Raw genomic sequence first — 25,380 nt, 5'->3', positions numbered from 1 at the left:
ATTTACCGTTTTTTTGTGTGTGAAGTGAAACTGATGGATCTGAAATGCAAGTTTTGATTTAGGCCCCCTGGGTGCTGGGTTGGGATCTAATGGAAAGGCTTTACTTTGCTGGGCAAATAGAAATTTCCAAATGTTCTGAGGCCAATGTGGCCTATGGACCTATGGGCTTTCTGTGTTTTCCTGGCTCCAAGGTCATTATGGAGCCAGGAAGGCACCTTTGGAGTGTGATGTGCCTGGCATGGTCTCTGACACTGAATTTTTTTCTTTTGTAGAAACTTCTATTAAGACAAGCTTTCCCATGACTGTTAAAGTTGATGGTGTAGCTCAAGATGGAACCACGATGTACATTCATAACAAAGTTCACAACCGGACAAGGACCCTCACATGTGCAGGGGTGAGTGTGTGGGGTGAGCCCCACAATCAGTCCTCGGGCTGTGTACATGTTTAATTACAGAGCTGCTTTCCCATGTATAAATTAGCGTGGTAAGAGGCTTTGAGAAATTGTTCTTAAGTGAAAAAAATGGAGTCATACCAAAGATGGCCTGAGAAACTTACTTAATTTTATGCTTGGATACCCTTAGAAATTCTTATAAACTTACACATGTATGCACACATCCATAAACACACATGTGTATACACACCCTGAGCATACGTGGTACTTGTCTTTACAGTGTGTGTGACCTGCTACCCGGTGTGTCCCTAATGAACATCATGGGCTGTCATCTCATAGGAAGGTCTGCCACCAGCTATGGTCACAAGTTTTTTTTTTTTTGTTTTTGTTTTTGAGAGGGTTGTGCTCTGTTACCCAGGCTGGAGTGCAGTGGCACAATCGTAGCTCACTGCTGCCTCAAACTAATGGGCTCAATCAATCCTCCTACCTTAACCTCCCAAGTAGCTGGGACTACAAGTGTTTGCCACCAGGCCTGACTAATTTTCCATGGTCACTCTTGACTGAGGCTTTGGGTTGCTCCCAGCCATGTGATGCATGCCCTCATCCGTTGGCGTGAAACCGAATACCTGGGTCTCTTGGGGGTCAGAGGCCTGGGGCCTGCCTTTTTGAGCATCTACTTTAGAGCACAGTGTGGCTAAGGGATAGCAAACCTGGGGTCCAGAGTGGGGAACGAGCCCTTGCGCTTGATTTCATTGGCACTGTATTCTCTTGAGAGCCCAAAGAACCAGAACCAGATCCCTGCTGTAGCAAGGAGTCCACCTCGGACACAACACAGGTTATTGGCAGCATGGAGAACATGGAGAGCATCAAAACAGGGCAGTGCATTTGCTTATAGGATTAGAAAAGTAATGTCAGAAGCCAGGTGGCAAGTAGTTTCTCTGCTAGGTGTCATGCCAAGTACTGTGCACTCATTGTCTCGTTCAGTCCTCATGGCAGGTCCATGAAATAGAAACTGCTATTAGAGCCTGTTTTATAGAAGAAACTGAGGCTGAGAGAGGTCTAAACCATTGCCCAAGGTAATGCAGTTTTTAGGTGGAGGGCCCAGGATTTAAGCCTGTCCCCTTTTATTCTGAAGCTTGTGGCCTTAACTACCATGCATACTGCCTGGTTACTAGCAATACATACCACTGGACCTGTTTCACCTGGCAAGAAAGGATTAAAGGGCTGGGCGTGGTGGCTCATGCTTGTAATCCCAGCACTTTGGGAGGCTGAGGTGGGAGGATCATGTGGGACTGGCCTCTCATTCTGACTCCCCGGGTTGAGCCAGCTTCCTAAGTGTATTTTTCCTGTCTATAAAGTGGGATCGAGCCCTTCCCTTCCTGCCTTAGGAAAGCAGTAAAGATGCAGGTGAGTAATGTTTGAGCGTGCCGTATGTGTGCAGCACAAGGTCCTATCCGACACTGTTGTCCCCCAGCTGGGCCTGTGTGCAGAAGGGGTGTGATCAGTCCTGCTCAATCACAGGAGGGACAACAGGTATGAGTGTCAGATGGGACCATGGCCCAAGAAGCCGCTCTCCTTCCATCCAAGGGCCTGGCGGCCACTCCCACATAGACAACTGATAACACCCACCTTGCTGCCTCTCAGATTGAGGGTCAGTGGACCATTAGTCAGGGGTTGCTTATTTGGAGCTGGTGAGATTCATCATCCTGGTTTGCCTGCACTGAGTGGTTTCTCAGCACACAGGACTTTCTGTTGGGACAAGTGGGTTGCCCCAACCTAAAGCCTTTGCTTCAAGCAGGGCACCTGCCACCATGCCTGGCTGCCACGGTGCTGGCTGGCCTGCACTGTTGCTTCTTGGATGTGACCGCCATGTCATGCACCTTGAGACTGGTGCTTCAGTGCATCTCTATGGCTTCTTCCCTCTTCCATTTTGGCCTACCTCAGTTTACACTGTGTCACCCCTTGGGTGCTTCCGTTTGCTTCTGTTTCCTGTCTACTCAAGTCTCTCTCTAACCCTGCAAAGAGCACTGCCCTGGCTTTTAAAAACATGGAATTTTAAATTGACGTTACAGAGACATTTACCACCCTCTTATATTACTTTTTTTTTTTTTTTTAAACACAGTCTTGCTGTGTTGCCCAGGCTGGCTTTGAACTCCTGGGCTCAAGCAATCCTGCTTCAGCCTCCCAAGTAGCTAGGATGACAGGTGTGCACCACTGTGCCTCGCTTGCTTTTTATTTTTTTATTTTTATTTTTATTTTTGCTTTAAAGAAAAGCCATTGTCTGACTTAGGAAGCAAGGCTTTCCACACCTTGCAGGTGAGAGCCGTGGTACCGTCACATGATTTTCAGAGGTGCATCATAGTCAGCAGCAGAACCATGGTTTGAACTTGGGATTTCAGAATTCCTGGTGCAGTCTTTTTTTTTTTTTTTTTTTGAGATGGAGTCTTGCTCTGTCACCAGGCTGGAGTGCAGTGGCGCAATCTCAGCTGACTGCATCCTCCGCCTCCTGGGTTCAAGCGATTCTTATGCCTCAGCCTCCCGAGTAGCTGGGACCACAGGCGCGTGCCACCAGGCCTGCCTAATTTTTGTATTTTTAGTGGAGACAGGGTTTCACCATGTTGACCAGGATAGTCTCGATCTCTTGATCTCGTGATCCGCCCACCTCAGCCTCCCAAAGTGCTGGGATTACAGGTGTGAGCCACCACGCCCAGCCAGTCTTTTTAAACTCGTGAGTATATGCAGCCTGAGATATAACTCTTCTGTTAATTAAAACGTCCCTGAAAAGTGACACAAATTCTTAAACACACAAGAAATGTTTGTCCACACAGCAAAAATGTACTTACAGATTTTCAGCCATCCCTTCCTGATGAGGCTGAGTCCTTAGCCGCCCCTGCCTCTGTGCGTCATCCCGTGACCTGAGTGCCAGAGGGGAAAGGTGAATTTAGTTTTGCTGAGAAGGTGGACCACACACTTAATGCCCAGAGGGCAGGCAGCAGATTTCAATGAGGAGAGCTGATCAGGTGGAAGGAAGCCTCAGCTCCAGTGCGATGAAAATAGCAGATGACCTGTGTTTCCTTTATAGGAGAGTGGGAGGTGCGCGGGTGGCCAGCCAGAGGGCTTGCAGCCCCCTCCTGGGGGAGCCCCTCTCTGTGGAGCACTATGGGCTTCGGTACGGGCCCAGGGCTGCCAGTGAGCTGAAGTGTTTGGCGAGTTGAGATGGTGACCTTGGTGCCTCCGTCAGCCCCCTGCACACTCCCCTCCTCTCTGCTTTCTCCCCCTTCCCTTAGGTCAGCACCCCACTGTGTCACCCAGCCTCATACCTCTTCCCCCTCCCTGACAGTTGCCCTCTTGTCTTTTTGTTAATTTGTTTTTGAAACTGAGTTTTGATCTTGTTGCCCAGGCTGGAGTGCAATGGTGTGATCTTGACTCACTGCAAGCTCCACCTCCTGGGTTCAAGTGATTCTTCTGCCTCAGCTTCTTTGAGTAGCTGGGATTACAGGCACCTGCCACCACGCCTGGCTAGTTTTTTGGTGTTTTTAGTAGAGACGGGGTTTCACTATGTTGGCCGGGCTGGTCTCAAACTCCTGGTCTCAAGTGATCTACCCTCCTTGGTCTCCCAAAGTGTTGGGATTACAGGTGTGAGCCACTGTGCCTGGCCGCCCTCTTGTTTTTTTAAGACTGGTGTGTAAAACCCAAACCCACACCTGTTTTCTTACCTGACCTCAGACATTTGAGGCTTGGCTAGCCATTGGAGTGATGTCCTGTTAGCCAGAGAACCACCTGTTTGCTCCGGGTAGCAGCTGGATGATGGAGAGTGACATTCCAAAAGGCAGGGCCGGGGCAGAGCTTGCTGGAGAGGAGTGGCCAGCTCCTTGTACATGGCTGGTGGGTGCACCTCTGTGTCCCTGCATGAGGGTTCATCTTCCCCGCCACTCTGGAAGGGGATAACAAAGCATTGGAGACCTGGCTGTTAATCCTAAAGGAGAAAAGGAAAGGGCTCTTGACAACAGTGGAGCACACATGTCCACACTTGCTGCTGTGCACACAGCCTTTGCTTTGACTCTGGGTGGAGGGGCGGGGGGAGGGAAGGTAGAAGGTGGAAGGTGGAAGGTTGAAGGTTGAAGGTTGAAGGTGGACACTGGAGGGGAAAGGGGGCTCCAGGTGGAGAATGACGTTAAAAGGAGAGAAAGAAAAATATGTAATTCACTCTTTATTATTACAACAATCGCAAAATTGGGCCAGGGAGGACAAATTAGGCTGCAGCATCTGTGTTGACGTGTCTCGGCTTACGTTTCCCCCCGTGCTCTGGTATTATATATTTATGGAAATGTCAGGCTTGCATTGCACTAACTTTCTTTCGCAGTGACTTACTTTCAGTCATCCAAAGTAGAAAGATTCCAATTGGTGTAAATCATATATTGTGTTTCCAAAAGTATCCATTTGGTTCATTCTTTCTAGGAACTGTTTTTGGCTGGCTTCTGACTTTCTCTGGGCTTTTGGCGAGTTCTCTGGAGACGATAAGTTCTGCTCATCTGCTGTTGGAATGTGTTATTTCATGGGTCATTTGGTGGGAGCGTGAGTCTCGCTTTCTTTAAAGTCAAATCTTCCTTGTATATTTGCAGAAATGTGCAGAAATTATTGTGGCTCACCTTGGCTACCTGAATTATACTCAGTATACAGTGAGAGTGGGATTTGAACACCTGAAGCTCCCCATCAAGGGAATGAACTTCACAGTAAGTATACCAGCTGACTGCACATTTCCATGGCTTACGTTCTAGTTCCCTTTGTTTTGCTGAGTGATTGAAATGCATCTCAGCATCTAAATAATGCTATTTTGGACAGTGGAGGACATGTAAAGTTTTTAAAAATTATAGGAAAACTACAGTTTCTTAAGTATATAGAACCAAGAATAGCTTAAAGAAATAGCATGGAGATTGGGCAAATGTTAGGTGGTCCGAGATTTAGAATAGAGAGGGTGTAGTGTGTTCAATTGCAAGGCAACGAAGGGGTTAGCAGGTATACCCTCCTATGGACTCAGCACTCCCTTCTCCAGCCCCACGAGTGGTCGTCAGCCGCTGCCTCAACTCCCGATGAGTGGGAGGGCACTGTTCTCGTTGTTAGACTGGCCTTTCTTGTGTCCAGCTGAAATCTGCCTTTTCCACTCATTAGGAGGTAGTATAACCAGCATAGTGACGAGGAGTCGGGGTTTGGATTGGACAGTGAGCTGGGTTCTCACCCGCCTCCATCATTTACTCGTGTGATTTTGTTGAGCCTCAGTTTTCTTATCTGTAAAATAGCTAGCTCATAGAGCTGTGAATATTAAATGAAAATATAATGGATACCTTAAAAGAAATAACAGCTTTATCAGAGTAAAAAGTAGCATAGTCAGGGAGTTGTCCAGTCAGTCTGGTTCCAAAACAGTTTCATTGCCCCTTAAACCTGTTAATGGTCATTCCCCATCCCCTCTCCACAGTCCCTGGCAGTTGCTAACGTTCTTTCAGTCCCCGTGGATTTGCCGGGTTGGACATTTCATATTAATGGAATCACACAACGTGTGGTCTTTGGTGACTGTCTCAAGGTTCATCCGGGTTTTGTGGGGTCCGTACTTCTTCATTTTGCTGAATGATACTTTGTCGTGTTGCTAGACCACATTTTGTTGATTCCTTCATCAGTTGACAGGCATTTGGGTTGTTTCCATTTTTTGGCTAGTGTGAATAAGGCTGTTGTGAACTACATAAAATGAGTTTTCTTCTCTGTCTACCCTATAGCTCTTTGAAGGCGGCCGTCTCATCCCCTCTGAGATTGTTCTTTTCTTTCACATTGTGCCAGGGATGTGACCCCTCTCCATCCCTCTGGCTCCAGGTTCCCTTCTGCAGCTGCCCGGGTCACCTGGCTGCGGGAGCAAGTGCTCCCAATGCAGAAGGAGCAGGTGGTCCTGGCTGTGCTGCTGGGGCAGCTGAGCCGGCCCTCTCGGGAGCCATGTCACTAGTGGACTTTTGCTTTTTGGCCCTTTGCCTCAGTCAGCCTTTCCAGATCTTTTGGATCTGGATCTGGGGTCTGTTCTTGCTGTCTGAATGATCTGCTGGATCTTTGTCCTCAGAGAATCTAATTAGTATTCTGCTTGTGTCCTCAGGTTCACGGTTTGGGGGATCCCAGATGGGGTCTGAGGCAGGTGCACTGAGCTTCAGCACACTTTGATGTAGTCCTTTGCTAACCCATCTGTGCTTTAGGCTTCGCTAGTTCAGAATCATTCTGATTCAACAATGCAGACAAACAAGGGACCTCTCCCTTCCATCATCATCTTTATTAGAACGTCATCTCCCACAAGCCTTTTATGGTTCTCAGCATCTTTCTCCAGAGGCTGTAGTTCATCCTGACCGCATTCCCTGGGCGTGTGCATCACTGTTTTATTTGTCTTTGTTTTTTCATCTTTTGTATCTATTTATGTTTCCTCTTAAAGTTGTTCCTGAAGAATTTGGTACGATCCTGGTGGTTCCTGAAGAATTTGGTAGGGATCTTAGGTGAACTAGGTCCATGCCATTCTGCCATTGAAGGCAAGTGAGGCTCAAAAGGAATGGGTTCAAAGGACGCCACCATGGGAACCACTCACTTTGAATTACACCACAGCCAGAGCATCATGTTTGGTGGCACTCTTCAGCATCTGGAAAGACAATCCTTAAGACCCTTGGGATTTGTAAGGGATGTCACCAGAGACTTTTCTATGTTTTTGTACATTTTGTATCCCCGGCAGCTAGTGTAGCACCCGGCAGCTGCTAGGCTTACAATAGATACGTATTGGTTAAATGAAAGAGCAACAGTACAGCACCTTACAAATTCAGAAATTCACATGGCAGCAGACTTCTGAAATTGTTTATCCTTGCTGTAAACCAAAGATGAGACAGTTCAAGAATGAATGCCGTTTTTTAACCAATGAGTTTTGCATAGATTGGGCTGGGGCAGTAGCTTATGCCTTAATCCCAGCACTTTGGAAGCCCAATGTAGGAGGATTGCTTGATCCCAGGAGTTCGAGACCAGTCTGGGCAGCATAATGAGACACCGTCTCTCTTTTTTTTTTTTTTGAGACAGAATCTCCCTCTGTTGCCCAGGCTGGAGTGCAGTGTCATGATCTCGGCTCACTGCAACCTGCATCTCAAGCAGTTATCCTGCCTCACCCTCCCTAGTAGCTGGGATTACAGGTGTGCATCACCACGCGCAGCTAATTTTCGTTTATTTAGTAGGGACGGGGTTTCGCCACATTGGCCAGGCTGGCTTTGAACTCCTGACCTCAGGTGATTGGCCCAGCCAAGAACCCATCTGTAAAAATATTTTTTAAAATTAGCCGTGCATGGTGGTGCACACCTGTAGTCCCAGCTACTAGAGAGGCTGTGGTAGGAGAATCGTTGAGCCCAGGAGTTTGAGGCTGCAGTGAGCTGTAATCACTGCACTCCAGCCTGGGTGACAGAGCAAGACCCTGTCTCAAAAAGAAAAAAATGCGAACATTAAAAACATCAACAACCAAAAACACCCAGGTTTGTGAAATGCGAGGACACAAGTTTTCTCGTACACATGAATGGGGTGTAAACTGATTGAAGTTGTGGGGTAATTTGGCTGTGTAGAAAAGCCTCTACTTCCATGTGCTTTTTGACTTTTAGTAATTCTAATTTTAGCAATTCATACTAAGGAAGTAGAAATATACACAGTGATTTATATTGAAACCTATTTCTCAGAGTAAGAAGTTGGGAGCAAATCTGTATTTCAGCAGTAGATTTCTGGTTAAATAAATTAGTTGTGTAGCTGCTAAAACAGTAAGTTAATAGGATAGATAGCACAAATTATATTTAAGCAAAGAAAAGCACATGAATTAGAAGTGTCTGTTAAAGGATACTAGAAGTGTAGAAGGCTGTCTCTGGATGGCAGGATTAATCTTTAATTTCTTCTGTGTTTTCCTTTATTTCCAGTAATGAATGTTTAGTATTTTTATTACCTGTAAAGAAAATTATTTGACAACAGAACAGAAACTCGTGAGGCAACTAATATTTGAAGGGGGAAGTTCTGGGCACATGCCAGTATCCATCCCAGAACCTCAGGTGCTGGTGAGCTCCACATGCTGTTTCTTCTGGTCTGACTAAGTATCCTCGGAGAATCACATAATCAGCATTAGGCTGGCAGCTTAATGCTGATGAAGAGAGATACACTAAGGTGCGGTGGCTCACGCCTGTAATCCCAGCGTTTTGGGAAGCCGAGGCGAGCAGATCACCTGAGGTCAGGAATTTGAGACCAGCCTAGCCAACATGGTGAAACCCTGTCTCTACTAAAAATACAAAAATTAGCCGGGTGTGGTGGCAGCCGCCTGTAATCCTAGCTACTCAGGAGGCTGAGATAGGAGAATTGCTTGAACCTGGGAGGCAGAGGTTGCAGTGAGCCGAGATTGTGCCACTGCACAATAGCCTGGGTGACAAAGAGTGAAACTCTGTCTCAAAAAAAAAAAAATTAGAGAACTGCATGCAAAGTGTTTCTATGTCTTTTATAAATTTGCTGTTGAAGACATTTTGTTATGAACATTAAACCTCTAAATATTAATTTTTTTCACATTATTACTATTATTTAGAGCAATTTTAGATTCACAGCAAAATTGAGAGAAAGGTACAGAGAGTTACTACACGCTCCCTCTGTCCACTCATGCACAGCCTCCCCATTGCCAACATCTCCCACCAAAGCGGTACTTTTGTTACGTTCATGATCCTACGTGGACACACCACCCGCAGTCCATCGTTTACATTAGGATTCCCTCTTGGTGTTGTACATTCTGTGGGGTCCACTATTTCTAGTACTACAGAGGGTCATTTCAGTGCCCTGAGAATCCTTTGTGCTCCACCTCTTCATCCCTCTCTTCTCCTCAGACCCCTGGCAACCACCTGTCTTTTTACTGTTTCCATGGTTTTGCTTTATTTTTTATTTTTTTTTGAGACAGTGTCTCTCTGTTGCCCAGGCTGGAGTGCAGTGGCACGATCTCCGCTCACTGCAACCTTCGCCTCCCAGGTTCGGGTGATTCTTGTGCCTCAGCCTCCAGAGTAGCTGGTACCACAGGTACACACCACTATGCCTGGCTAATTTTTGTATTTTTAGTAGAGATGGGATTTTACCATATTGGCCAGGCTGCTCTCAAACTCATAGCCTCAGGTGATCCAGCCTCCCAAAGTGCTGGGATTATGGACGTGAGCCACCATGCACAGCCCCTATATTTTCAGCTTACATGGGTAAATATCAAAGAGCAAGACCAGAATTTCTTTTGCTCTTTGTTGTAATGCCTTTTATTAGAGAATGAAAGCCATGGAATGCGTCACATTTCTGTCTTGGTACTGGCTGTCAGAAATTTCAGAAGTAAGTTTTTTGCTGAATTGTAGTAATTACTAACATCCTGGTATGAATTTCTAGTGTAATTATCTGCATTCTTTCTTCACTATTTTGCCTTTTAAAAAAACTTTAAAAATTATTTCTATTTAATCTGGCTTTTTATTACAAGCTGCCTTCATTTCTATTTGGAAGTAAACAAGCGATAATGAATAGATAGACACTAACGGTATTTTAGTGATGTTAACTACACACCCACCAGAATGGCAGAAATAAGATAGAATATGCGGAATTTGGCAAGGATGTCGGACAGGCGGATGTGGGGCTCCCTGCTGGGGAGCGTGTAAGTTGATACAGCAGAAAAGCATATGTATATTGACCAAAAGACAAGCGTTTAGATATTCACAACAGCACAATTCTTAGTAGCCAAACTGTAAACTGTATACTAGCAGCAGAATGAGTACATAAATTGTGCTGTATTCATGTAATGGAATACTATATATACAGCAAGGAGAATGAACCGTCACAGCTTCGTGTAATGTTACGGAGGACTTTCTGAAGCATAATATTGAATGAAATAAGCCAAATGCAAAACAGTACAAAGTATACAATTCTATTTATAAAAATTACAAAATCAGGCAAAACTAACGTATGCTGTTCATTCAGGATTAGTGTTCATCTTGGGTAGGTTAGTGCCTGGAAGGGAGCATCAAGGGAGGGGTGTCTGGGGTGCTGGCAATGTTCCGTGTCTTGGTCAGAGTACCATTTACTCAGGTGTGTTCAATTTGTGATGTTCATTGAACTGCAATTTAGGATACTTGTCCAATTCTTTATACACCTGTCACCTTCAGTAGGAACGTCACGGTATACAGTGCACCTGGCAAACTGGAGCTGCTGCCTGTGTGACCACATGTTTCTTGAGACAGCTGTTGCTGCTTCAGCAGCGCCGTGTGTGGCTGTGCTGACGCAATTAACCTTTGAGGGTTTCTGTTGCTTTTGTTTGGTGTTTCCTTGGGAAATCTTCGGCCTTTGGCGTTCTGAGTTCTGCCTTCCTGGAATCTGGGCTCCCATTTCAGTGAGCCTGGCGATGCCCTTGGCGCTGATGAAAGAGCACTAGGACCATACGGACACCTTCCCCTGGTGCCACTGTGTGTTTCACTAACTAGCTCTTTCTTGTTGATGACAATGAAATTTAGGGTAAAAATGGTCCTGGTTGCTTCCTGTATTAGTCCGTTTTCATGCTGTTAACAAAGACATACCTTGAGACTGGAAAGAAAAAGGGGTTTAATTGAACTTACAGTTCCCCGTGGCTGGGAGGCCTCAGGATCATGGAGGGAGGCGAAGGGCTCTTCTTAATGGCAGCAGCAAGGGAAAATGAGGAAGAAGCAAAAGTGAAAACCCCTGATAAACCCATCAGATTTCCTGAGACTTACTCACTAATGAGAATAGCACGGGAAAGACCAGCCCCTATGATTCAGTTACCTCCCCCTGGGTCCCTCGCACAACACTGGAGAATCCTGGGAGATTCCAGTGAAGTTGAGATTTGGGTGGGGGCACAGCCAAACTGTGTCACTTCCTTAACGTACGGAGAGAAAGTTGTCACCCTGCACCCAGCGTATTCAGATGAGGCTGTTTTCAGTGGAAGGTGTGTGTGCTGAGCAGATGTCTAGATGGTCGATGGCCCCTTCCTGCCTGAGCCTGTCGTGTGGGCCGCGTCTTCCGTCTGGCACTGTGGTCGATGCCGTCTCCCTCAGCTCAAGAATCTGATTTCTCTCTCCTTTTGTTCTCAATCCCATTTTCCATGAACATTTGGTTCATTGGTTTCTACTTGAATGTTTGTCATTTTGAAGTAGATTGATGTCTTAGTCTATGCTGTTATAACTGGACAACCACAGACTGGGTAATTTATGAATAATAGAGATTTATTCCTCACGGCTCTGGAGGACTGGGAAGTCCAGGATCCAAGTACTGGCAGGTTTGGTGTCTGGTGAGGGCTGCTCTCCGCTTCCAAGATAGTGCCTTGTTGCTTATCCTCTGGAAGGGACACATTCTGTGCCCTCAGTGGAAAGGATGGAAGGACAAAAGGGGACCTCAGCTGGCCCCCCAAGCTCTTTTTTGAGACAGGGTTTTGCTCTGTCACCCAAGAAGCTAGAGTGCAGTGACGCCATCACAGCTAAGTGCAGTATCAACCTCCCGAGCTCAAGCAGTGCCCCCACTCGGTTCTCTGAGTAGCTGGAATCACAGGTGCACAGCACCATGTCTGGCTTGGATTTTTTTAATTTTTAATTTTCTAGAGATGGGGTCTCACTGTGTTGCCCAGGCTCGAACTCTTGGGCTCAAGCAATCCTCCCACCTCAGCCTCCCAAAGTGTTGGGGTTACAGTGAGCCACTGCGCCCTGCCCCTCTAGCCCTTTTATAAGGTGCTAATCCATTCATGAGGACAGAGTTCTTATGACTTAATTACTTCCCCAGATTCTCCACCTCACAATAGCACCACAGTGGGGGTTAAGTTTAAGCTTGAATTTTGGAAGGGACAAATTTAAACTGTAGCAAGTGGTGATCGTTCTCTCTCTCCTTCTTGTATCTGCTTCTCTTACTCTTTTGAATACATCATGCCCACACCCATTGCCATGTTCTGGCTGTGAGACTGCCCACCAGGTCTCACTGGCACTTGTGGGATGATGCTTACCCCCTGTTTTTAAAAAACATGGTTTCATCGGCCATGCTCTGCATATGCAGTGACCTTTGACACCACACAAATAACTTGTACTGACTTTCCTGTCCTCCTGAGATTTTTCAGTCACCTTCTCTGGGCATGTCACATCCGTCATCAGCACCCTGGGTCCTCTTGGTTACTCTGGGCATTTTTTCCTCTAAGTGTTCTTCGGGCCGACTTTTGAGTGGCATTCTGTGGCCAGCTGTTCATGTCTCATTTCCTCCTCTTTCTTCTAAGCCATGACCTTTGACTGGGGAGTGAGATGAAAACAGCAACCCATGTTCCCGAGTCCTTCAGGCTGCTACCCGGGGCCGCCCTCTTGTTTCGCCGGTGAACTGAGAGGAGTGCGCCCAGCCATACTTTGCTGGGTGCTGCCCGGCTTCTGGGACCTGTGCTTGTTACATCGTTCTGATTTCCAGCCCCCCAGTATTCCTAGACAGTGCATTTTATGTTGTTTTTAAAGTCTTGGGGACCGAGGCTGTGAATTCGAGGCCGGGCCCCCAGTCCAGACGCTTTGCTTGGTGCTGCACAGGTTGCGGTGACGCGTCCCTCACCCTGTTTCTGTGGTTGTCCGTTCAGGGGATGTGAGGAAACATTTGTTCTCCGTCAGAGAGCCGGTCAGCTCCTGGAGGCCTTTGGTCATATTTTTCTTAAAGTCCACTTACTTCATGCTGCACAGGATCTGACATCACCTATGCTTATGCAGAGGACAAGGTTGTGCTCAGAACATGTGGGTGGGTGGGGGGATGGACGGATGGGTAGGCGGGCGGGCAGGTGCGCAGGTGCACGGGAGATTTAATCGGGGAGGAGTGGCCCAGGGCAGGGTGTGGGCGCTTGTTCCAAAGGTAACTTCGTGGTGTCACAGGGCAAGCCCGGTCTCTGAAAGGACAAAGACAGCAGCTTTGTGACACCAAAGGGACCTTGATGTAAAAGCTTGAGTGCTGAGTGACAGTGCTTCGGATTACAAAGGGAATGTCTTTAAGCTGGAATATTTTCTGGGAACTGTACTCTTTATTTCATTTTATGTTTTAATTTCAAAAGTGTATTTTGGGGTTTAAAAATAAACACAGAACAAACAAAAACCCCAAGCCCAGTTGCCTGGAGTTGGGTCCTCACAGTGGCCCTGGCATGCCAGCTCATGGGACAGGAAAGCCTCTGCTCGTAGGTGCCAGTGTGGCGCTGGCCGGGCTTGCTTCCCGTGGACCTGCTGGCCCCAGCTTATGGAATCCAGCGTGCCTGGAGGCCGCTGTGCGTCGTGGAAGGGCCAGGGCCCTACTCTTGGGCCTTCCTGCATCTCGCTTGAGAGAATAGCCTTTCAAGCACTTGACACAAATGCATGTGGGATTGAGCTGTCAGCTGGGCTGGTCCAGGAGAAGCACACAGGTGATTCTGCTGGGCTGTTGCTGACAGGGGCGGCCTCCCAGAGCATCAGCATATGTGGAAACTGCTTCCTGGAACAGGAGGATGGGGACACGTGACAGGAGGAAGGAAGCCTAGATGGAGTGTGATGAAGGCGCTTTGTGCCTCCTGCGTGCATAGCAGGCTTGGTGCACAGGATCTCAGTTGAAAGCTGGACTAAGGCATCCTCTCTCATTAGCTCACATTTTAGAACTAAAATGCATGTTTTAGTTTTAGCTATATTTATTCAATAAAGTATTGTTTTCTAGTGTTAATTTTGTTTTGTTTTTGAGACAGAGTTTTGCTCTTGTTGCCCAGGCTGGAGTGCAATGGTGTGATCTCGGCTCACTGCAACCGCTGCCTCCCAGGTTGAAGCAATTCTCCTGCCTCAGCCTCCCCAGTAGCTGGAATTACAGGCATGTGCCACCACGCCCAGCTAATTTTTGTATTTTTAGTAGAGGCAGGGTTTCACCACATTGGCCAGGCTGGTCTTGAACTGCTGACCTCCAGTGATCCACCTGCCTCAGCCTCCCAAAGTGCTGGTATTATAGGTGTGAGCCACCACACCAGGCCTAGTGTTAATTTTTAATATTTTTGGAGATGGAGTCTTGCTGTGTCGCCCATGCTGGAGTGCAGTGGTGCAATCTCGGCTCACTGCAACCTTTGCCTCCCAGGTTCAAGCAGTTCTCCTTGCTTCAGCTTCCCGAGTAGCTGGGATTACAGGCATGTGCCACCACACCTGGCTAATTTTTGTATTTTTAGTAGAGACGGGCTTTTGCCATGTTGCCCAGGCTAGTCTCAAACTCCTGACCTCAGGTGATGCACTGACCTTGGCCTTCCTGGATGTGAGCCACCGAACCTGGCCCTGGTGTTAATTTTTAATGAGAGCGAGTTGAGTGTTTTCTGTTGCTCTAACAGAATCTTAAGATAGAATCCACCTCCTCCAGGGGAGTTTGAGGTTATTTTCTTTCTTAAGAGTTACAGTTCCTTGAGGGTAAGAACAACCAACCCACCAACCTTTCAGGCCTGTTACTTCAAACATATTTTGTGTTTTTTTCTGATGGTAACAGTTCTTTTTTCTCTTCTTGATTGTGCCTTAGAGTATGTTTGGTCAACTAAGACATGTTGTAAGCTTTTATCTGAATATTATGTTTATATCAACATTCTCCCCGAATGATCGTCACTACTTTGATTATTCTGTAAATGATATAATGCTGTTATAAAATTTAAGTGCCATAGTAGTAATCCTAATAGTTATATGACGTTTTGGATTTATAGTAGCAACTGTCGTTTACTGAACCTTTGATTTTTGCTGGGCATTGTGCTTAGCTTTTAATACGCATCATCTCATTAAAATGCTACGATAGGCTGAGTGCGGTGGCTCAAGCCTATAATCCCAGCGCTTTGGGAAGCTGAGGTGGGCGGATCACCTGAGGTCAGGAGTTTGAGACCAGCCTGACCAACATGGTGAAACCCCATCTCTACTAAAAATACAAAATTAGCCGGATGTGGTGGTGCATGCCTGTAATCCCAGCTACTCGGGAGGCTGAGGCAGGAGAATCGCTTCAACCTGGGAGGTGGATGTTGCAGTGAGCCGAGATCACACCATTGCCCTCCAGCCTGGGCAAGTGGTACGAAAGTCTGCCTCAAAAAAAAAAAAAAAGCTACAATAATTATGTGAAGTAGGTTCTAGCATTCCCATTTATTATATGGAGGAAAATCTGAGGTTTCATAAGATTAAGTCGTTTGCCCAGCTTACAATGGGAAGAGCTGGAATTTGAGCCTGAATTGCTGTGATCTCCACATCCCCATTACCATCTATTATTGGGAGTGGTTGTTTTCTGTTTGGCAACTTTATTGAGGTCTACTTGACCCACAGTGAAACCTGGGAAACTGTTCTCACAATCAAGATTGTAAGCATCCCCTTACCAGGCATCACCCCTAAACATCTCCTCCTTGTGCTCCTTCTTCCTGTCCCTTCCTATCCCTGGGAACCCACTGATCTATTTTCACAGCACACTCATTTGCATTTTTTAAAGAATTTTATATAACTGGAATTATACAATATGTACTTATCCAAAGGTTTGAATCGTTTCACTTAGCATAATTATTTTGAGAGTGATCGATGATGCTGAGTGTGTCCATAGTTCATGCTGTGTGATATTCCAGTGTAAACACAACAATCGTTTATTCATTCACCTGTTGATGGAAAATGCTTTCAGTTTGGGGCTGATGTAAAGACAGCAGCAACGAACATCTATGTATAAATCTTTGTGTGGACATATGCTTTCATTTATCTTGGATAAATGCTAGAAATGGGATAGTTGGGCCATGGGGGTTAAGAAACTCACAAACTGTTTTGCAGAGTGGTTGTGTTATTATATATTACACCAGCAGCTTATAAGGATTTCATATCCCATCAATACTCAGTATAGTCAGTCTTTTAAATTTTGGCTGTTCCAATAGGTGTATAATGGTATTTAATGGTTTTACTGTATGGTTTTAATTTATGTACTTTTTTTTTATTTTTGAGATGGGGTCTTGCTCTGTCACCTAGATGGAGTGCAGAAATGCAATCATGGCTCACCGAGCCCAGGCTCAAGACATCCTCCTGCCTCAGCCTCCTGAGTAGCTGCGACTACAGGTGCACGTCACCATGCTGGCTAACTTTTTTGTTTATTTTTGTAGAGACAGGGTCTTGTTCTGTTGACCAGGCTGGTCTCAAACTCCTGACCTCAAACTATCCTACCTTGGCCTCCCAAAGTGTTGGGATTATAGGCACAAGCCACCATACTTGGCCTAATTTACATACTTTGAAAATGTTGATCACTGTCTTCTGGCTTGCACTTTTCTGAAAAGAAATCTGCTATCCACCTTATCTTTGTCCTTATCTTTGTCTTCTGTAATAATGTCCTTCCCTTTCCCCACCCCCTTTTAAGATTTTTCTCTTAGGGTGCTTTTTATACTTTTCCTTGTTTCTTGTGCTTGGGATCCATTGAGCATCGTGGATTTGTGAATTGATAGTTTTCATCAAATCGGAAGCATTTTGGCCATTATCTCTTCAAATACGTTTTTTGTCCTTCTGGTCCCTCTACCTCCCAAAGTCAGGGACTCCAAATTAGGCCAGTGGTCCCCTTGGCATCGGGGACTGGTTTCATGGAAGACAATTTTTCCATGGACCAGGGTTGGTTGAGGACTTTTTTAGGACAGTTCAAGTGCATCACACTTATGAGATTCTCGTAAGGAGTGTGCAACCCAGATCCCTCACCTGCACGGTTGACAGCAGATTCGTGCTTCTCTGAGAATCTAATGTCCTGGCAGATCTGACAGGAGGTGGAGCTCAGGCGGTAATGCCTGCTGGCCCACTGCTCACCTGCTGCTGTGCAGCCCGGTTCCTAACAGGCCACATGGCCAGTACTGGTCTGTGGCTTGGGGGTTGGGGACCCCTGTATTAGGCCACTTGAAGTTGTCCAAAGCTTCCTGATGCTCTGTTCATTTCTTCCAGTCTTTTTTTTTTTTTTCAGTTTTATTTTAGATAGCTTCTGTTGCCATGCCTTCACATTCACCACTCTCTGTCATGTCTGATAGCTATTGATCACCTTCCAAGTCCTCATTTAACACAGAAATCTTTCATCTAGATTCTTAATGTCCTTATCTGCTAATTTTGTCATCTGTGATTTCTGGGCCAGTTTTGATTGCTTGGGTTTTTTCCTCACGATGGTTTGTATTTTCCTGCTTTTTGGTGTGTCTGGTACTTTTGGTTAAATGCCGGACATTATTGATTGCTGGCTTTTATATCTTATAAATATCTCTGAGCTTTGTTGTCAGCTTCCTTGGAAATGATTTGATCTTTTCAGGCCTTGCTTTTCAGCATTGCCAGGTGGGGCTTAAGCAGCATTAAGTGTCAGGCTAATTTTTTCCTACCACTGAGGCAGAAGCATTCAGCATATGCTACCTACCCAGTGCCCTTTGATGGTGAGTTTTTTCTCTGTCTTGTGGGAATAGGCACCATTCCTGGCTCTGTGGGTGTCAGGCACTGGCTTTTTGGGAGGTTTGTTCTCTCTCTATATAGCTCTCCTTTCCAGTACTCTGTCCTGTGGATTCAGGCCAGCCCTGTCTCCCTGGACTCCCAGCCGTGGCTCTGCCTGAGTTCCCCTCCATTATATGGGGCCACCAGGGGCACCCCTTGTTGTTTCTCATTAGTCAGAGGTTACTGTCCTTCATTGCCTCCTCAGGTCCAGTGTCTTAAATCATTCTTATGCATGCCTCTGTGTGTGTGTGTGTGTGTGTGTGTGTGTGTGTGTACTTTCTAATGTTTTAGGTAAACCTGGTGTCTGTAACTATCTTTACTGAAGTGGATTTTAAAAATTGCTCAGATGACTTTAATTCAATGCATCAGAATGATGGGGCTCACTGGCCCTGTGAGTGCAGTGTTCTGGGATCTGGTTATGGACCTGGTGCTCATGGTTTGGTTGGCGGCGGCCAGCCTCTGTCCTGCCCTGACACAGCGGTGCCTGCATCCTCAGCTCCGTAAGTGCGCACTTGGCACACGTGGGACTGCCTGGTCAGTGTGAGAACAGACTGCTTCAACTGCGGCTTACTCTTCTGCTTTGACATTTATACTTAAAGGTTTTACTTAAACTTTGTTACAGCATTCTAGTCACATGTTTATGTCTTTTAAAACTTTCTTTTGATGGGAAGTATGATTATTTCTAATAGATTGGCAAGGTTGATTTTTGATGTGAAATTTAAAATCCAAATGCTCTTAGGATTATAAAATAATTTGTCAGATTTATCATTTATGTAACACCATTTAAAATCATTTTTAGCTCTCAGTAATTAAGATTTTTTTATGTCTGTGTTCTTTGATAAAAAAGTAAACTCTACTAAATGTTACAATTTTGGAACATGTAGGATGTTGTCGGGTCCGACCGACAGACCCTGACCCAGTGACAGATGAACAAATGCAGTGAGACACAGATACCCAGTGACAGAGCGGGCTTGGGGGTCCGGGCCACTCACAGACACGGAGGAGGGTGTTATAAAGAGTCAGCAGCTGTGGCCCTTACCAGCCGGCACTGCAGGCATTGTATATAGTATAGATTTAATGACAGAGGCTTTGAGTCAGCACACTTGTGGATAATTAACATGGTTGCTTTCCCTGGAGAGAGCAGTCCTATGAATGATTAAAGGCCAGGTTCGGAGGCTTAAATAAAGCAAACACCATTTGTGAGTAATAACATTGTTGATCCCCCCCAGTAGAGAGCAGTCATGTGACCATGGATTTTCAAAGGTCAGTCTTAGGACTACATGAGTAAACAAGCTCTTTAGATAAACTACCCCCCCCCCATTCCTTTGTACCTACCCCTGCCTAATTGCCTCTGGGTAAGAACCATCACCTTGGGCTCATTCCTTCCTGAGGCTTTTGCAGAAATCTCCTGGCTTTCCAAATAGGTTTGCGTCTATTTCTCTATAATTTTTCTCTTATAATTTCTCCCACCACTCTGAATCCCTACAGGATGTTCCAAAATTTTAACCTGCATGGTGACAGGTGCCTGTAATCCCACCTGCTTGGGAGACTGAGGCAGGAGAAGTGCTTGAACCTGGGAGGCAGAGGTGGCAGATCATATCCTTGCATTCCAGCCTGGGCGACAGAGTGAGAGACTGTCTCAAAAATAAAATGGTAGTTTCACATCTAGAATGTGTCCACTCGGGAACACTTGATATTTCTCAGACTAACCATACATGGAAGGACCCAGGTGTGTGGTGCACATGTGAGGGGATGCTCTGCTGGAGGGAAGGGCATGGGTGCTAGAGCCACAGGGAGCTGGAGGTTGTGGTGCTCAGGTAAAAGGAAAAATAACTTTTAAAATTACTTACAGTCTCAGCCGGGCGCAATGGCTCGTGTGTAATCCCAGCGCTTTGGGAGGCTTAGGCGGGCAGATCACCCAAGATTGCACCACTGCACTCCGGCCTGGGCAACAGAGTGAGACACCACCTCAAAAAAAAAAAAATTCTATCTCATATCTAGAGATAACTATTAGTAATCTGGTGTATTTCCTCTTAGATGCGTGTATGATTTTTTTTTCATACTGTTTTCCCCACTTTCCATTTCAGTGGAAGACTTATGACCCTGCCTTCTCCCGATTGGAAATCTGGTTCCGGTTTGTCTTTGTGGTGCTCACCTTCATTGTCACTGTGAGTACCATCCGCCTGACGGGCTGTGGCAGATCCCAGCCAGGAAGAACCTGGTTTATGCAGTCACGATCTTCAGGGTGCAAGCCACATGGAGAGTGATCTGAACTCTGAGATGCTCCATCCAGTGGCCTGTGCTGGTATTACAAGCTGTGTGTCTGCCAAGATGCTGCAGTGCAAAAAAGAATGTGGTATCATTTATGAAGGATTTCTGTGTGGTGCAGGAGTTGTTACACATCGCCGACTTTAAATTTTCATCATGTGCAATGAAAAGTGCCATTTCACCTGCATGGAAGGAAGTCTGCCTTAGTTGAATGAGCTTCTCTGAGTTGAGATGCAGCATGCTCTTGGGTTTTTATATCTGGAAAGTTGTGCCAGTCTTTTCAGTTTTGGGGCATTTTCAGGAATAACGCCAAAGAGAAGCGTTTTGGAAATGTAGACGTTGGGCTCATTTGGGATCTGAGGTTTGTGTCCTCGAGCCCACAGTAACTTTGGGGGACATGCTTACCCTGAGAAGCCCAAGGAGCCCCACAGAGACCCAGTCTGAAGATCAGAATTGGTGAACTGGAGGAAGGGGAAGTGTGCTTCATTTAGTGATCTGTTACCACCTGAAGCGTGGCATTCTGCCCTCATCAGCTGCTTGTCCTGGTGCAGATAGTGGGGAGGTGACATTGAGGAAATGTGGATTCCCCCAGGAATACTTGGTATTTCTCAGAGTAACTGTGCATGGAAGGACAGGCGCGTGCACATGTGAGGGGACACTCTGCTGGAGTGAAGGGCATGGGTGCTGGAGCCACGGGGAGCTGGAGAGGGAAGGGCATGGGTGCTAGAGCCCCAGGGAGCTGGAGGGAAGGGTGTGGTGTGGGTGCTAGAGCCACACAGAGCTGGAGGGAAGGGTGTGGGTGCTAGAGCCACAGAGCGCTCATGAGTGCTGGAGCCACAGGGAGCTGGGGGGAAGGGTGTGGGTGCTGGAGCCACAGGGAGTTGGGGGGAAGGGCATGGGTGCTGGAGCCACAGGGAGCTGGGGGAAGGGCGTGGGTGCTGGAGCCACAGGGAGTTGGGGGAAGGGCGTGGGTGCTGGAGCCACAGGGAGCTGGGGGTAAGGGCGTGGGTGCTGGAGCCACAGGGAGTTGGGGGGAAGGATGTCGCATGGGTGCTAGAGCCACAAAGCTGGAGGGAAGGGCATGGGGTGCTAGAACCACAGAAAGCTGGAGGTTGTGGTGCTCAGGCCCAGCCCAGGACCTCCAGGATTCCAGGTCCCCCAGTAAGCTTCATAAATGAAAGCAGAAAGCTGGTATTTGTGTCTGCACAGTCAGAAACTCTTGCCTCTTCTCGAAGGCTCTGTGATGCCTGAGCTTCTGCTGCCACATTGTGGAGCCTAAAGAGCTATTTATTACTCAGGGCCCCAAGTATGTTGTTAAAAAGAGGGAAGATGGTCCTTAGGCAAGGAAATCCGTATTGCCTAGAAAACCGTTGGCTTATATCAGATGATAAGAAAACAATCAACAACAAAATCCTGGCCTAAAAATTACAAGTTGTATAGTGTTTTAAAGCAGTTTAAAGAAACTTCTTTCACTGACCTAACACACCTTCCTCAGGGAGGTGTTTGAGAAGAAATGCTTCCCCTGACCACTGTTACAAGCCTCTTTCCTTCTCTTGGCTTTTCATTGGTGAGCCCTGGCGCCATCTTGGAAGCTGGTGCCATCTGTAGCAGTTGCATTGCTGGGAACATGTGGCTTCCGTCACACCCATGGGTGTGTCCTGTGTCCTGGGTGGGCCCTTCTGTGTGCTGGCTCTCTTGGAAGCAGGCCCTGTTTTCCTCACCGGTAGAGGTGAGACGGTGGGTGCTCTTTCCTTCTGCAGGGGATTTATGGCTGTTAAATTCCTTCTCCTCTCCTCCTCCTGTGAGAACAGCTCAGAACCTGTCTTAGCTGTGGCTCCTCTGCAGAAAGTAACAACCTTATTTTGGCTGTCACTGATGCCCTCCGGGACACAGTAGGCAATTCAGCCGGGGCTTAAGGCAGCGGATCTTAGTGGGGCACCTAGACCATTGATGTGAGAAGACAACGTGGTACGCAAGCAAGGTGTGAGCAAAGGCAGTGACCGGAGGCTGGTTTGGTTTGCAGTGCCTGTTTGCGCATTCCCTCCGGAAATTTTCCATGAGAGACTGGGGCATTGAGCAGAAGTGGATGTCTGTCCTCCTGCCTCTGCTGCTACTTTACAATGGTAGGTGGTTCCATTTTCACTTAGGAACTTTTTCCTTGAAAATATCAAGCTGGAAGCCGGGTGCAGGGGCGTGCTGTCATCCCAGCACTTTGAGAGGCTGGGGCAGGAAGATTACTTGAAGCCAGGAGTTTAACACGAGCCTGGGTAACATAGCAAGACTACAAAAAATAAAATTAGCTGGGTATGGTGATGCGTACTTGTGGTCCCAACTACTTGAGAGGCTGAGGTGGGAGGATCACTTGAAGCCAGGAGTCTGAGGCTGCAGCGAGTCATGATGACACCACTGCACTCCAGCCTGGATGACAGAGTAAGACTCTTAAAAAGAGTAAAGCTGGAAGGCATCTTGGAGATGGCCTAGGCCCAGAAGAGCCGGTAGGGAGCTCCAGAAGGAGCATGTTGCAGTATGCTCCCTGTTGTCCCAGGAACCGTGTTCCACCAAGCTGGGGCAGATACCTGGCTCTCTAACAAACAGGCAGCTGTTTGGTAGTTAAAACTTGGACGTGCTACAGACACAGCAGTCCTGGAACTTGGCTGAAGGTGGCCAGACATGGCTGGCTGTTCCTCGTGTCCTGTTCCAAAAGCGTTTGCTTCCTGAGCTGCCGCACTTTGAACCCCCAGGCTCCGGGAGGAGCTGATGACAGCGGCATACGGCGCTCTGTCATGATCAGTGCAGCAATCTGTTCGTTGGCTTTTAGGTGTTTGGGAAAACAAAATAGCCCTCGGTTCACTGCCTTTGCTTTGGCTCTGACCAGGGAGAAAAGCCGGTCTTGGGTTCCGACCCCGCAGACGAACGGGGTGCTCTCCACTGGGTGCTGGTGGAGTCTGTCTCCCTCATGCGTTTCTGCCCTTTGTGTTCCAGATCCGTTCTTCCCCCTCTCCTTCCTGGTGAACAGCTGGCTCCCGGGGATGCTGGATGACCTCTTTCAGTCCATGTTCCTGTGCGCCTTGCTGCTTTTCTGGCTTTGTGTGTACCACGGGATTCGCGTCCAGGTGAGCTACAGCCCTCCTCACTGCCTTGATAGGTTACAGACTGTGTCTTCCCTTCCCAACTCTTGACGGCAGCACTGAGAGGTGAATTTCTCCATGAAAACCCATCTGCAGACCCATACTCAATAAAAAAATGCACATCATGTAGAATTACCCACATGGTTTTCTTTATTTCTTACTGTTCTTTTTCTTTTTAGGGAGAAAGAAAGTGTTTAACTTTCTATTTGCCTAAATTCTTCATTGTTGGACTATTGTGGTTGGCTTCTGTTACCCTAGGAATATGGCAAACGTGAGTAATTCTATTTGTGAAACGTCAGTCATGAAAAGCATTTTACAAAAGTGGAAAGGCCAGACCAGGCATGGTGACCCACGCCTGTAATCCCAGCACTTTGGGAGGCCTAGGCAGGCAGATCACTTAAGCTAAGGAGTTCAAGACTAGCCTGGGCAACATGGCAAAACCACTTCCCTACCAAATATACAAAAATTAGCTGGTCGTGGTCGCAGATGCCTGTAGTCCCAGCTCCGTGGGAGGCTGAGGTAGGAGGATCGCTTGAGCCCGGGAGGCAGAGCTTGCAGTGAGCCGAGATCTCACCACTGCATTCCAGCCTTGGTGACAAAGTAAGACCCTTCTTAGGAAAAAAAAAAAAAAAAGAAAGAAAAGTGGAAAGGCCCAGAATCGAACTGTGTTTTGTGAACTCATGGAAAAGAATCAGCTTTCAGTGTATCTAACTTGGTGGCACAGTAGAGCCCCCTTATCTTTGGGAGATTTGCTCCCAAATCCCCAGTTACTGCCTGTGGGTTTGGATAGTACTGATCCATATATATACCTGTTGATACCCCCGGTTACTACCTGTGGGCTCGGATAGTACTGATCCATATATATACATGTTTATACCCCCCAGGTACTACCTGTGGACTCAGATAGTACTGATCTGTATATATACATGTTTATACCCCCGGTTACTACCTGTGGGCTCGGATAGTACCGATCCGTATATATACATGTTTATACCCCCGGTTACTACCTGTGGGCTCGGATAGTACCGATCCGTATATATACATGTTTATACCCCCGGTTACTACCTGTGGGCTCGGATAGTACTGATCCGTATATATACCTGTTTATACCCCTCAGTTACTACCTGTGGGCTCGGATAGTACTGATCCGTATATAAACGTTTATACCCCCAGTTACTACCTGTGGGCTCAGATAGTACTGATCCGTATATAAACGTTTATACCCCCGGTTACTACCTGTGGGCTCGGATAGTACTGATCCGTATATATACCTGTTTATACCCCCCAGTTACTACCTGTGGGCTCGGATAGTACTGATCCGTATATAAACGTTTATACCCCTGGTTACTACCTGTGGGCTTGGATAGTACTGATCCGTATATATACATGTTTATACCCCCGGTTACTACCTGTGGGCTTGGATAGTACTGATCCGTATATATACCTGTTTATACCCCCCAGTTACTACCGGTGGGCTTGGATAGTACTGATCCGTATATATACCTGTTTATACCCCCCAGTTACTACCTGTGGGCTCGGATAGTACTGATCCGTATATAAACGTTTATACCCCCGGTTACTACCTGTGGGCTCGGATAGTACTGATCCGTATATATACATGTTTATACCCCCGGTTACTACCTGTGGGCTTGGATAGTACTGATCCGTATATATACCTGTTTATACCCCCCAGTTACTACCTGTGGGCTTGGTTAGTACTGATCCATATATATACCTGTTTATACCCCCCAGTTACTACCTGTGGGCTTGGATAGTACTGATCCATATATATAACTGTTTATACCCCCGGTTTCTACCTGTGGGCTTGGATAGTACTGATCCATATATATACCTGTTTATACCCCTGGTTACTGCCTGTGGGCTTGGATAGTACTGATCCATATATATACATGTTTATACCCCCGGTTACTACCCGTGGACTTGGATAGTACTGATCCATATATATACCTGTTTATACCCCCGGTTACTGCCTGTGGGCTTGGATAGTACTGATCCATATATATACATGTTTATACCCCCGGTTACTACCCGTGGACTTGGATAGTACTGATCCATATATATAACTGTTTATACCCCC

At 46.8% G+C, this 25,380-nt stretch overlaps 1 protein-coding gene across 4 annotated transcripts in view; it reads left to right on the top strand.

The window, feature by feature from the left end:
- Positions 1 to 25,380, top strand: part of TMEM181 (transmembrane protein 181) — a 108,858-nt gene that overhangs the window by 54,968 nt on the left and 28,510 nt on the right. For all 4 annotated transcript variants that reach the window (XM_021670173.2, XM_064360497.1, XM_064360496.1 and 1 more), the window contains exons 5-10: positions 273 to 394; positions 5,014 to 5,124; positions 19,974 to 20,054; positions 22,178 to 22,277; positions 23,137 to 23,267; positions 23,462 to 23,553. In XM_021670173.2, coding sequence (XP_021525848.2) covers positions 273 to 394; positions 5,014 to 5,124; positions 19,974 to 20,054; positions 22,178 to 22,277; positions 23,137 to 23,267; positions 23,462 to 23,553 — 637 coding nt within the window. The remainder of the gene's footprint in view (positions 1 to 272; positions 395 to 5,013; positions 5,125 to 19,973; positions 20,055 to 22,177; positions 22,278 to 23,136; positions 23,268 to 23,461; positions 23,554 to 25,380) is intronic.

Source organism: Aotus nancymaae, unplaced genomic scaffold (assembly GCF_030222135.1).
Source record: "Aotus nancymaae isolate 86718 unplaced genomic scaffold, 86718_ANA_hifiasm-v0.15.2.pri h1tg000040l, whole genome shotgun sequence".
NCBI lineage: Eukaryota > Metazoa > Chordata > Mammalia > Primates > Aotidae > Aotus > Aotus nancymaae.
Note: the sequence above shows the minus strand (reverse complement) of the source record. Positions and strands in the feature narration are given on the sequence as shown.